This window comes from Trichechus manatus, unplaced genomic scaffold (genome assembly GCF_000243295.1).
Source record: "Trichechus manatus latirostris isolate Lorelei unplaced genomic scaffold, TriManLat1.0 scaffold00048, whole genome shotgun sequence".
Taxonomy (NCBI): domain Eukaryota; kingdom Metazoa; phylum Chordata; class Mammalia; order Sirenia; family Trichechidae; genus Trichechus; species Trichechus manatus.
Genome location: NW_004443984.1, coordinates 3239458 through 3253645, shown reverse-complemented (window position 1 = coordinate 3253645; position 14188 = coordinate 3239458). Strand labels below are relative to the sequence as shown.

Genomic DNA, 14188 nt, shown 5'->3' with positions numbered 1-14188 from the left:
ATTGGCTGGGTGACTGCCTATCCTGCTTTGCTCAAAGCTGAGGGGTTTCTTAGGAAGCAGATTTCTCAGTGTTAAAACTGGGAAAATGTCAGACAAACTGGGACAAGTTGGTCACCCTAAGGAAAAGACATGAATATTTTATGGCTTTAATGCATATTGCAAATTAGGAAACATTAAATTTAACAATAAGAATGAAATATGCCAATCTTTGTGAAACTAAATTTAGGAAGAATGGAAATATGGTCTGTAGTCCACGGATCCCGGCTTCCTGGCACAAGAATATGACCTGATGCCAGGGCAGTGGGGTTTTTTTGCTTTGAATGAGTGGGTGCGGGGTTATCTCCAACCCTCTGTAGAGGTTTTTAGGTTTGTCGATTCCAGCCTCTCTCTCATAACTGAGTAAGAGGTAGGTAGTTTTGCCTAATGCTTAGGAGCTCTGCCGCTTCCTGGCTCTGATCTGTAGCGAGTTAGCTAGGTTCCCTCTGCCTCAGTTTCTTCATCTGTAAAATGAGGACTGTGATAATTACCTCCAGAGATTATTTGAGGATTAAACAAGATGGCACATGAAAAGCATGTGGCACAGGGCCTGTTATAAAAGACGTGCTCAAAAAATTGAAGCTGTCATTATTGGCAGCAGTGGTTGGCTAAGGTCAGTGGTGGATTCTGATCAGATGTGCCATCCAAAATGGCTGCCTTGCAAGGTCTGTAGGGCCTGCGCCTATTCACGTGTCAGGTTCTCATTGGTAATTTTCCTAAAGTGGTGATGGATTTGTTTGTATGTTTGTTATGGGATTAGAAAGGGAATCTTCAGATTTGTTTCTTCATTTCTATGCTTGAATGTCTTCTACCCCCTACCTTTTACCTCCAGATTCCCCATCTCAACATTGTTATTCTCAGCTCCAGCTTTGTTCTCCACCTTAGGGAGTGGTACTGGCTTAGAGCAGCCTCAAGGGAATTGAGTTTAAGTATGAGTTTTCCTTTTTTAACTGAAGAATAATTTCATACAGTGAAATCTGCAGATCTTGGGTTTTGACAGTTTTATTAGTCTGTCTGACCCACACCCCTGTCAAGATATAGAACATTTCCATCCCTCCCTAAAGTTCCTTGCACCCCTTCCTACTCAGCCCTTGTCCCACTGCCTCCCCCTTCTCCCCAGCAACCACTGCTTTGATTTCTGTCACTATAGTTTAGTTTTTCCTGTTCTAGAACTTCATACAATGGAATCATGCAGTAGAGTTGTAAACTTTTGGTAAGTTTCCTCAAGTCTCTGAGCCTCAGTTTTATCATCTATAAAATAGGCATTATGAAATAATGCCTGTGGTTGCTTCAAGAATCAAATGGAATCATATTCTTATCAAGGGAATAATGTATACATAACCCTTTGCAGACTTAAATGTTGCACAGCTGTTCAGTTGTTGCTTTTATTCTTATACATCATCAGTCCCTCAGTCTACCAGTAAAATGAAGTTATGCTGTGAGTAACACCTTGTGTTTTATAATAATACTTTGTGTTTTTATATTGATCCTTAGCCACCTTGGAAGGGATGGATTGTGATCCTGTTTTACAGATAAGGAGACCAAGGCCCACTTAGGTTAAATGATTTGCCTCCAGTTTCATACCAGGTGCATGATGGAGTCAAGGACTAGAACCTCAATCTTTACTCTCAGTGAAGAGTTCTTTCCAGTAAACTACAGTGGCATCAGCATAGTAGTACTCATTAAGGTCATGTTATTCAGTTTCTTAAGTAACGGCTTTCTGTTTATTTGGTTCATTATTCTGACATAAGCACTAATGTTATCCTAGGTTTTCACAGTTTGAGGAAGGAAAAAAAGTATGTCTCCTACCTCCAACACTGAGTCAGGGCCAGAGCATCTCTTAATGTCCCTTTGCACTGTTCCTTTCCTTGTACCGTAGCTCCTTGCCTTCTCTCCTCTCAGACTCTGCGCTGGTGTTTGAACCTGGGCATCCTAGAGGTGACAGTCTACGCGTTCAGCATTGAGAACTTCAAACGCTCCAAGAGTGAGGTAGACGGGCTAATGGATCTGGCCCGGCAGAAGTTCACCCGCTTGATGGAAGAACAGTAAGATGCTGCCAGAGGGGAGAGGTGGTCTTCCACCACCTCCGGCCTTCTCCTAACCCTCACAACTCTGTTTATTTCCCTATAAATCCTTTAAGTGTTTGTTAGAAGTCTTTAGTGGCAACTAGCAGAAACACAAGCCAGTTTTTCTTTTCTTTTCTTTTTTTTTTAAAGGGAGAGTTTATTTGAGGGTATAGAGGTATTTCACAGAATGCAAGGAAAAGTACATCTAGCCTCAAGCAAAACCAAAACCAGGAATTGAAATCCATTAGATAGAGCCTCTATATACATTTACTTCCATCTCTCTCTACAGACTAGCTTTCTCTGCTTCAAGAGAGCGGCCCAGAGTAAACTAAATCCTTTAATTGGCCTACCTTAGCTCAGATTTCTACCCTCAGACCAGTAAACTGTGGCCTGGGGAGTGGGGTGAGAGAAACGTTGAAAAGGTCATCATCTGCTGGGCAACCAAAATCAAACCAAACCCATTTCCATCGAGTCAATTCTGACTCATAACAACCCTATAGGACAGAGTAGAACCGCCCCGTTGAGTTTGCAAGGCAGTAATCCTTATGGAAACAGGCTGCCACATCTTTCTCCCACATAGTGGCTGATGGTTCAAATCGCCGACCTTTTGTTTAGCATCCAAGTGCTTAACCACTGTGCCACCAGGGCTTCTCTTCTGCTGGGCAGTCATCCCTATACTCGCCTGCATGTTCTTCTGGGAGGGATGGCATGTTGCATAAGAAGCCTTTATAGGGAAGTGTCAGTATTATTCTTAACTGTAGCTAAGTCAAGGCTAACTTAGGGAGCAAAACCAGAAAGGGCAAAGAGGTAGTTTGACTGAAATTGTGTGCTTCAAAGTGCAGAGCCCTCACCAGCCAGGACTGCTTAAAAGTCTTCATTACAACTGTTCTCTGCCTCACTCTTGCCTGTACCAGGCTAGGAAGATGAGAGCACAGAGAGCCTAGAGCTCTGGCGGGCCTGGGCCTGAAACACTTTTCTCAGAAGTCTGTTCTGTCGTTTCTGTCCCTGTGTGGATCCTTGAAGGTGAAAGGGGTGGGGCGCCAGGCTTCTGTCTATCCAGATTAGGATGGTGAGACCCTGAGGTGTGCCTCAGAGTTCACACCCAAGGGGCTGGGGGTAGGGCGTGAAGGCACATCCCAGGTGTTCAGATTCTTCTGTACTTCACACTAAAGCATGAGGAGGGAAGAATGCCTTTATGAATGATAGTGTCTTTCTATATCAATATACCTTCTTTCTTTTTTTATGTGATTACTATGTGCCAGACCCTGAGCCTAACGTGTATTTTCATTCAACTTTCATATTATCCCATGAGAAGGATATTATGAGCCCAGTTTTAGAGAAGAGGAAAGTAAAACCAGAAGGGTTAAGGCAGATATCTGGATCACACAGCTGTCAGATAGGCAAAGCCAAGATGCAAACCTGGATCTTTCTGACGCCAGAGCCTGAGCTCTTGTCTACTACTCTGTACTCTGAAAGAACAGAGGCAACGTCATGTTCCCTGAAAGGCCAAAATGCATGGCAGTATAAGTGCTAGTGAGATTGCGGGAATCAACCAGTAGTAGAGAAAATGGGTCTTAGGCTATCACGAAGTCTTAGACAGAGCAAGAAGAAACCTTAGAAGTAATTTGCTAACAATGTGTCACAGAACCCCAAAGTTCTGAGGAATAGGAGTGAAGAGACCAGAGGGAATAGGGGTACAGAGTTCTGCCTTTCATTGATCTATTTTATATATTGGACTTTTGCATAAGATTTTATTTGAAGAAAGAGATCTTAGGCTAAAAGAAAGTTTGTAAGGTCACACAGCTAGTAAGTGATGACACTAGGCCTTGAATCTAGTTATTCTTATTAAAATTTTGCCTTGATTTGTCTATACACTTGTTTACTATAGCTCCAGTGGGTTGTCAAAAATAGGTGTTTAGATCTTGCTTCATCCTTAAAAAAATGTGGTTGAGGATTATAGGGTGGATACAGTAATAGATGTGACCTTCAGGTCTGTATCAAGGTCCTCCAGGACCTACAGATATCCCCACCCCACAATATACTTCTTGTTATTAAGCTTCCTTTTTCCAAACATTCATTTTTCAATTTCTCCATAGCATTCCCAGGTAAGGGAGGCTAGTTGGGTAACAGTGAACTCATTCTCACTGTGTGCAGAGTTGGGAATTACTATATGGAAGCAATATAATATCGTAGTTAAGAGGACAGGCTCTGGAGCCAGACTCCCTAGGTTCAAATCCTGGCTTTCCACTCACTAGCTGTCTGATTTTGAGCAAACTTACCTAACCTCCCTGTGCCTCAGTTTCCTCATCTATAAAATGGGAATAATAATGGTACCTACCTCAAAGGTCGATGTAAGGATGAAATGTGTTGGTACATGTAAAGCACTTAGTCCAGTGTCTGGCACTGAGTAAACATACAATTAAGGTCCACTGTTACTGTTATTGGAACTCTGGTGGTGCAGTGGTTAAGAGCTTGGCTGCTAACCAAAGGGTTGGCAGTTCGAATCCACTAGTCGCTAACCTTAGAAACCCTATGGGGCAGTTCTGCTCTGTCCTGCAGGGTTGCTATGAGTCAGAATTGACTCAACAGCAATGGGTTTGGGTTTGGTTTTGGTCACTACTATTAAAAGAAGCCCTAATAGTGCAGTGGTTAAAGTGCCTAGCTGCTAACCGAAGGTTGGCGGTTCAAACCCACCAGCCGCTCTGCAGCAGAAGGATGTGGCAGTCTGCTTCCATAAAGATTTACAGCCTTGGAAACCCTATGGGAGCAGTTCTACTCTGTCCTATAGGGTCACTATGAATGGGAATCGACTCCATGGCAGTGGGTTTGGTTTTTTTGGTGGGCCACTATTATTATCATATTTCACCAGGAGATACAAAAGTAACGAATAATATAGTTCTGCCCTTAAGGAGTTTACTTGCTTGTCAAGAGGGGACAAACATACCACAGAATACATAAAATATAACTTGCCAATGACACATGAACCGGTGTAATGTGTGATAAAGAGTTTGGGTTCTCAAATCAGACAGACCTCGGTTTCAATCCTGACAGCATGTGCTGGCTATATGACCTTGGGCAAGTTCCTTCTCCTATCTGAGCCTCAGTTACTGCTCTCAGATGGAATGTCATATACTCTTTTCAGAGTTGTTGAGGAAATACAGTGAAATAGTATGTGTAGAACAGTGCCTGACACAAAGGAAAGCACCCAATCTTGGAGTTGATTATTATCAAGCTCCCTCCACTTGAGCGGGTGCCCTATGTAACCCTGCCTCCTTCCCCCTTCCCTTCCCATCAGGGAGAAACTGCAGAAGCATGGGGTGTGTATCCGGGTCCTGGGCGATCTGCATTTGTTGCCCTTGGATCTCCAGGAGCTGATTGCACAAGCTGTACAAGCCACCAGAAACTACAACAAGTAAGTTCTCAGATTTCCCCTTAGGGGCCTGTATCGATCTTTTAACTGCTTGCTAGCATTTGGGAACATCCTGGGCCTTTCTGCATTTGGTGCTAGAGGCAATGAGGGAGTAGTTTGGGATGCTTAAAGACTTTCTTCTTCTATCTACAGGGCAGACCAGAGACTGTTCTGCAGCATTGTGTTATATGTGTAAACTCCCACACGCACACAGTTTCTCATCTACTTCCCCCTTCATGTGGCCCCCTAAAATACATGTATGTTTTACTTGGGAGGGGATGGGGTAGTTACGCAGCAGCCCTCATCCCTGTCTCTCTGAAGACTGATCGGTCAATAAATTCTTTTTCTATCCCAGTCCTTTAACTCATGGATAGGATGACCTTGGGAGGTCATGCAGATGCAGAGGGGAACGGAGTTGAATAATCCAACCTTCATTATGTGTGGCTTTGAAATATAATATGTTTGGCAGTAAATTTGTTTTGCATCAACTTTCCTTATTGTGCTTGTGCTAATATTACAGTGGATTCACATCCTCTGTAAGCTGGTTGGGGCCCTGGTGGCATAGTGGTTAAGAGCTCGGCTGCTAACCAAAAGATTGGCAGTTCGAATCCACCAGCTGCTCCTTGGAAACCCTATGGGGCAGTTCTCCTCTGTCCTATAGGGTCGCTATGAGTTGGAATCAACTCAACAGCAGTGGGTTTAGTTTTGGTAAGCTAGTTGGCAGTAGAAAGGGAGAGGGCTATGAGGGCAATAAGGGTCACTTAATATTTGTTTTATTGTAAAACTGGTAACGTGTTTATTTCAAGAAAACTTGGAAAACACAAAAAGCTCATAATCTTACCATTCAGAGGTATCCACAGTTAACACTTGGTGTGTGTTCTTCCAGGATGGGTGCTCTGTGTCAGTGATGCCAGCCATCAGCCCCTGTCCCCAACCTTGCAGGCTCTTTGGTAAATTACTTTGCTCTTCCCTTCTCAGGTGTTTCCTGAATGTCTGCTTTGCATACACATCCCGCCATGAGATCAGCAATGCTGTGAGAGAGATGGCCTGGGGAGTGGAGCAAGGCTTGCTGGATCCCAGGTATCCCTAGTTGTGCAGGGATTAAACCATAAAACTCTTTCAAAGCTGCGTACTTGGGCCAGAGGTCAAATCAGGGATATGCATGAAAAGATTTTAGGCAGGTCCCCCAAACTTAAAGGTTAGGATTGGCCAATTACAGCCTGCTCTAGAATTTCTCTGTTTACCACACACCAAGAACCCCAAAGAAATAGCAAAGCAGGCAGCAGGGGATGTGGCATTCAATAAAAAATAATGCCTCCTTGGACTCTTTGGCAGTGTTTTTCCACAGATGGTTTTTCAGGAATATAGCTTGTTTGGAGTAGAGTCCTTTAGGTCTTTCATGTTACAATTTTAAGCAAAATTGAAGTATTTTTCAAAAAACAAAAAGAAAGCTGTCAATCAGTAGCAACATAGTAGAATCCTGAGTGTTAGAGCTGGGAGGGACTTTAGAAGCCATCCATCTACCCAGTCTCTCTCATATTATTGTTAATTTAACATTTAGTAATGACATTAGTAAACTAGTGATAGCGGTAGTAAAATAATAATCTGAAAAATATTCTAGGCAATAGGTTATGTTCTGTATTTAGTAAGTCATTAACTTTATATGATCATGTATGAGAGATTCAAATATTTTTTCCATTTTATAGATGAGAAAACTGAGCTCAGCATTGAAGTGACTTTGAAGTAAATCCAGAGCTAGGACTCACGTTTAAAGCTGTCTGATTCCAAGAGTTCTTGTTCTCTGCCTCTATTAAGTGGAATCTTGGGACCCAGGAATTTTTCTGATTCCTTTCTCAGGCATAATTTGACCTGGGAAACTAATTTAAAAACTGAGAAGTTGCTTGGTGAGAGTGGAATTAGATAAGGCTATTATGGAATTAGATAAGGCTTTTTATTTTGAATAACGAAACCCTGGTAGCACAGTGGTTAAGAGCTTGGCTGCTAACCAAAAGGTTGGCAGTCCAAATCCACCAGCCGCTCCTTGGAAACCCTATAGAGCAGTTCTCTGTCCTGTGGGTTTGCTATGAGTCGGAATTGACTTGACGGCAATAGTTTATTATGAACAACAACTGTCTGGTCTTTCTATGCCACATCAGCTATTCTACAAATCTGAGTACCAGTTATAGGCCAGGCATATTGCTGTGCATAGAGGATACACTGATGAGCACAAAAATACATATTTCCTGCCTTCCTGGAGCTCAAATTCTGGTAAGGGAAACAAATATTAATCAAGATTATACATGTGAGCATAAAATTATAATGGTGATAAGTGTTATAAAGGCATTAGTGGGTGGTACAACAAGAATTTCTAGTAAGAGGTATGGACCTGGTAAGGAAGGCTTCCCCCAAGGAAATGAGTGAGCTAAAGTAAGTGAGCTAAGAAGGAAGAATAAGCAGTAACTAGGGAAAGAGGGGAATCCCTGAGTGGTGCAAACGGTTAATGCCCTTGGCTGCTAACCAAAAGGTTGGAGGTTCAAGACTACCCAAAAAGGCCCGGTGATCTACTTTCAAAAAATCAGTCACTGAAAACCCTATGAACACAGTCCTACTCTGACACACATAGGATTGCCATGAGCCGGAATCAACTCCACAGCAACTGTTTTTTTAGAGAAAGAGGCAGTAGTGTGAGGAGCATATTGTTTATGGAAAGACTGAATAATCCAAGTAGAGAGTGCCTGGAAGAAAGGGAGCTTGGGTTATAGTGGTAGTAATGGGATGGATAGCCTGTGTCAAGAGCTACATAGTAGGTAAAATCAAGGGGATTTGATGATGTTTTGACTCTGGGAAAAGGATGTGCTATGGGTAACTCCAGGGTTTTTGACTTACAAAACGATGGATAGTGGCAACCTTCAGTATGCTAGGGAATCCTGAAAGAGGATTCGGTTAGAAGAAGATCAGGAATTTGGTTTTGAATTTACTGTAGTTGTTGTGCAAACCCTAGTGGCGTAGTGGTTAAGAGCCACAGCTGCTAACCAAAAGGTCAGCAGTTCGAATCCACCACGTGCTTCTTGGAAACTCTATGGGGCAGTTCTAGTCTGTCCTTTAGGGTCGCTATAAGTTGGAATCAACTTGACAGCAATGGGTTTAGGTTTTTTTGGGTAGTTGTTGAATAGAGATAGTGGGTTGACAGTTGAGAAGTAGGGACTGGAGACATCAGTGTGGAGATCACCTGTTTAGGTGGTAAGTGAAGCAAACAGAAGGCATGTGGAAGCTAAGGAGAGTCTAGAGTAAAAAGAAGAGAGGGCCTAGAATGGAGTTTTGAGAAACTAACTTTTATTGGCTGGGTAGAGGAGAATGAACCTGAAAGGAAAAGAAGAGAATGAATAACCAGAAAGGTAGCAAGAAAGTCAGGGCAGTCAGTATTACAAAAGCCAAGAAAAGGATTTGGTTGGGATAGGTGGAGGAAGGGGCATGGGGCACTAATGGGAGCAGAAGTGTAGAGAGGTCAGTTAAGACGTGGATTGAAATTTAGCTGTTGGGAAAAAAATTATGGCAGTAGGGGACAGGCACGAGGTTGGGATAGAAGAGGGATATATAAGTAGACGCAAATTATTGGTAATTTTCTGATTCTTGGCTTGGGCAGTGGTTTCATAGTTCATTATAGCTGTGCTTTATAATTAATGTATTTCATATAATCTTTTGTGTGTATCAAATAATATATTAAAAATAATAAAGGCAAAAAAGAAAAGAAAAAACAAAACAAAACAGTAACAAGGGCAAATGCTCATACTAGAAAGAAAGAAAGGCAGCTACCTGGCAGATTTAATGTGTGTTTGTGTCTAGGACTAGAATTCTGATCTTGACTTCTAGTCCAGGGCACTTTACACTCAGATCACATTGCAGTAACCACTGTGATTTAGCTTCTGCTGCTTCTTGTCCAACGAGCTTTCCCATATTCATCTTCTCTTCCCTGCGTGGTTTAGTAACTTGCCTGTGTAAGGTTGGTTATATGGGGTTAGTCTGATGTGGCTGGGCAAGGTCAGGAGGCTGCTGTACATGTTTAACATTTTGAAGAACCACCAAACTGCTTTCCATAATGACTGTATGTACCATTTTACATTCCCAACAGCAATGCACAAGTGTTCTAGTTTCGCCACATCCTCTCCAAGACTTGCTTTTTTCCCTTTTTTTAAAATAATAGCCGTCCCAGTAGGTGTGAGGTGGTTTCTCATTGTGGTTTTGATTTGCATTTCTCTAAAGACTAATGATGTTGAGCATCTTTTCATGTGCTTTTTGGCTATTTGTATATCTTGTATGGAGAAATGTCTATTCAAGTCCTTTGCCAATTTTTTAATTGGCTTGCTTTTTTTTCTTTAGTTGTAAGAGTTCTTTATGTATTCTGGATATTAATTCCTTATCAGATATATGATTTGCAGATATTTTCTCCCATTCTGTGGATTGTCTTTTCACTCTCTTGATAGTGTCTTTGATGTACAAAAGCTTTTAATTTTGACAAATTCCAAGTTAACCATTTTTTCTGTTATTTTTTGTGCTTTTGGTGTCGTATCTAAGACTCTATTGCCACATCCAAGGTCATGAAGCTTTTCCCCTACATTTTCTTCTAAGAGTTTTATAGTTTTAGCTGTTAGATTTAGGTCTTTGATACATTTTGAGTTAATTTTTGTGCATGGTGTAAGATAAGGGTCCAACTCATTCTTTTGCGTGTGAGATCCAGTTTGTGGAGATCCACTTTTCCCAGCATCATCTTCATGTAGGACATGTAAACAGTGCTCTTGGAGCCAACAGACAGAGCCTTCCAAATTCCCTCTTCTCATGGACAAAAAGGTTTTACTTAAGGTAAATGCCTCCAGTTGCCAGTTTTCTTAGTGCTGCTTGGGAGCTCTTATCAAACACAGGAGGGCTGATCATATTGATATTTATTTCAAATTCCAAATAATGTGGAGTCTTGCAGCATTTCTGGTTCCATATGACCTAAGTAAAGTCTTAAAAATGTTTATAATAAATTCAGACAATGCAGAAGTATATAAAGTAAAAAGAGATAATCTTTCCTCCCTCTCTTCTTGTCCTACCTTCCAGAGGTAATCACTATTAATAATATGGTATGTGTCTTTCTAGACTTTGTTTATATATGTTGACACAGTGGCTGCAACAGTGGGCTCAAGTATAAAAACAATTGTGAGGATGGCACAGGACCAGGCAGTGTTTCATTCTGTTGTACATAGGGTCGCTATGAGTCGGAACCAACTCGACACCACCTAACAACAACAACAAATATATATATATATGCTCTTGTGTATTAGAGAGAGAGAGAGAGTGTGTGTGTGTTTTCCCCCAAAAAATCACAATGCATTTTCTGAAACTTGCTTTATTCATTTGTCATTAGATCTGAGACATCTTTCCAAATCAGTGCATTTAGATTTACCTTTATTAGAAAAAAAAAAAAGTTGCATAGTATTTCATCAAATTGCTGGTTCATAGGGTGTATGCATTTTAAAAAACAAGGTGTTTTAAGTGAAGGACAATGCGATATTATAACAGATGCTTCCGGTTTTAGGCCTGCAGCTAAATGACTTGTAGGCAAATTATTTATCCTCTCTGAGCCCAGTTCCCTTTTCTGTAAAATGAAGATTAAAAATACCCTATGTAGTTGTGAGGGTTAAAATCATTCATTAATTTATCAAACATGCGTTGAGAGCCTTCTGTATACCAGGTGGTATTGGCTAATGTATTTGATGGTGTTCTATAAACTGAAAGTTCACCATGAGAATAATACAAAAAGAGATGTGTGCTTGTCTTTGTCTCCTCCACACGCACCTTAGTGATATCTCTGAGTCTCTGCTTGATAAGTGCCTCTATACCAACCACTCTCCGCATCCAGACATCTTGATACGGACTTCTGGGGAAGTGAGGCTGAGCGACTTCTTGCTCTGGCAGGTAGGTAGTTCCTAACCACCGTTCTGTCCGTGACAACCTGAAAACTGACTGTGCCTACAGAATGGATTAGAGTGGCTCATGCTGCCCCATTCCCAGCCATACTGGGACCAGAGAACTTAGGGGAAAAGCTAACATCTGGAGAGGTGTCTCCAGGTTGTGCCTGGTAACCTTTGCCATCCCTTCCTCTTCTATCCCTGGCTTTGTGACCCTGTGTGGTTCTTGTCCAAAGGCAAGGCATCCAGCCTAGAGAAGTCGGGGCTCTCCACCTGTATTGGAAATTTCAGTTGTGCTGCTGTTCAGGGAACTGCCCTTCTGCCTTAGTAACCTGCCAGGTAGCTCCAGCACCTCTGGGCAGGAACCTTACCTGCAGTTACTAGTCTCTCCCCTTTCATTGACAGGGCTGTGTCAATGAAAGCACAGTCCTTGAGGGATATAAACTGTACGCACACCCATTCTTAGGGGCTTGCTCTTCCCTCCCAGCTCAGTTACTCCAGGGTAGTTATTCCTCCAAAATCACATATCCCCAAATGTGTTTGGTTTTGTTTAAAAATCTCCATCTCCTGCTAACTTGGCCCCTGATTAGAACATGAATGGGGGAAGTCCTTGTTCAAGGAGCATTTAATACACAAAAGGAGAGGTTGGAGGGAGAGATCCAGCTTGGAAGCAGCTCATGTGATAAAACACCAGGAATTTTAATGGTCAGTCTTAAAAGTGAATTAACAAGATTTAGCTACTGAAGATACTTTCATTCTTTGGCTTTACTGAAAGGAGTATAATGTTCAGCTAATGGTTCTGTGGCCCACTCTGCTCCTCAGATCACATCTGCAAAGTTTATCTCTGGACAATGAGTTTTTAAGAGACTACATTGTAAGCTAGAGGACTTACCAGAAGAAGCCAACCTGGATAGCAAGGAATCTGGAATTCTTGTCCTACAAGGAATGAATGAAGGCTACCAAAACCAAAAACCAAACTAGTTGCCCTCGAGTCAATTCTGACTCATAGTGACCCTGCAGAAGAGAGTAGAACTGCCCCATAGGATTTCAAAGGAGCGGCTAGTAGATTTGAACTGCTGACCTTTTGGTTAGCAGCTGAGCTCTTAACCACTGTGCCACCAGGGCTCCTGACTGAAGGATAGTAGTCTTGAAAACGAAGCGTGATGACAGTTCCTCTTTTGTGCTGGCAATACAGCAGTGATCAACTCAGGAGTGATCCCTACTGTCTTGAAACTTAGTTTGTTGGCAAAGACAAACTCTGAACAAGTCACCACAGTCTGGGGAACAGGTAACAATTCTAATCTAGCCTTCAAATATTTGAAAGAATATCACTTTAAAGAAGATACAAACTTGTTCCAGAGAAGACACATGGGGCCCTGGTAGAAGTTCCAGGTAAGGTAACGTTGGTTTAGTATAACAAGCTATCCAATAGCTAGTTATCACCTGTCCTGTGAGGCATTGAATTCTCCACCACCGAAGGTATCAGGATGAGCCCTGGTAGCACAGTGGTTAAAGCACTCGGCTGCTAACCGAAAGGTCAGTGGTTCAAACCCACCAGCTGCTCTGAGGGAGAAAGATGCAACAGTCTGCTTCCATAAAGATTTACAGCCTTGGAAACCCTACAAGGCAGTTCTGCTCTGTCCTGTAGGGTCACTGTGAGTTGGAATAGACTCAAAGGCAGTGGGTTTGGTTGATTTTGGAAGTTATCAGGCAGTGACTGTCAAGAATGCTCCCAAAGGGATTCTTAAATCAGTGATTGTTATTAAAGTTCACCTGGCTCTGTGGTCTGACTGCTTTATGTACATTATCTCATTTACTCTTCATAATACTCTAAAAGCTAGGTATTCTTATTACCTAGTTTTACAGTTGAAGAAACTGAGCCCAAGAGAGGTTAAGTAACTTGCCCAAGGTCACATAGATGGTAAATGGTGGAGCCAGAATTCAAGGCCAGGCAGTCTGGCTTCAGAGCCCATGCTCATAACCACTGTGTCATACTGCTACTACTTAAAAATAACAATGGCAGCTACCATTTGTTCGTTGCTGACTTTTATCAGTGTGTCTCCCAGATGACCTGTAAGGGCCAAGAGCCAATAATATAATCCAGATGTTATCTCATAGTCCTAAAATTGGCTCTTAGAAAAATCCTGGTAGAAATGTTGATCTAGTCTCGTTTTATTTCTGCTTTGCTGGAGGCAGCTGGTCTAAGTGCCTCAGATGACCTCTCCCCCATTAGTGAATGAATCAGGGCTGGCAGCAGCAGCTCAGGATGCCTATGCCCTTTTGTCTCTTGGCTTCTCGGTCCTGCTCAGCCTGTGCTCCTTCTTTGGAGGCCTGGCCAGGGATGTTTCCCAGGGACATGAAACTAAACCATACTCTCTCTTCCTTCCCCACCTTTCCTAGACCTCCCACTCCTGCCTGGTGTTCCAGCCAGTTCTATGGCCAGAATACACATTTTGGAACCTCTGTGAGGCCATCCTGCAGTTCCAGATGAATCACAGTGTGCTTCAGGTAAGAGTTCAGGACTGGCTAGTCTGGGTCGGGATGGAAGAGAAGGTTAGCAATGATTGACCACCTACTATATACCAGGCATTTGGTAAGCACGCTAATTATGCTGATAGTGATGAGAGTTATCTACCACTTACTGTTTACTCTGTGTCAAACACTGTTAATGTTAACGTTTTAATGTGCATTAGCTCATTTAATCCTCCCCATAACCCAATCTGGTAGGT

General features: G+C 42.2%; 1 protein-coding gene across 6 annotated transcripts in view; it reads left to right on the top strand.

Moving 5' to 3' along the window:
* DHDDS (dehydrodolichyl diphosphate synthase subunit) overlaps positions 1 to 14188 on the top strand; it is a 29484-nt gene that overhangs the window by 4636 nt on the left and 10660 nt on the right. For 5 of the 6 annotated variants that reach the window (XM_023732087.1, XM_004377079.2, XM_023732086.1 and 2 more), the window contains exons 4-8: positions 1939 to 2081; positions 5398 to 5514; positions 6490 to 6591; positions 11352 to 11466; positions 13860 to 13967. In XM_023732087.1, the coding sequence (XP_023587855.1) occupies positions 1939 to 2081; positions 5398 to 5514; positions 6490 to 6591; positions 11352 to 11466; positions 13860 to 13967 (585 nt within the window). Of the gene's footprint in view, positions 1 to 1938; positions 2082 to 5397; positions 5515 to 6489; positions 6592 to 7667; positions 9827 to 11351; positions 11467 to 13859; positions 13968 to 14188 lie in introns of those variants that run through there. The other variant, XM_023732090.1, reaches the window with a different exon arrangement.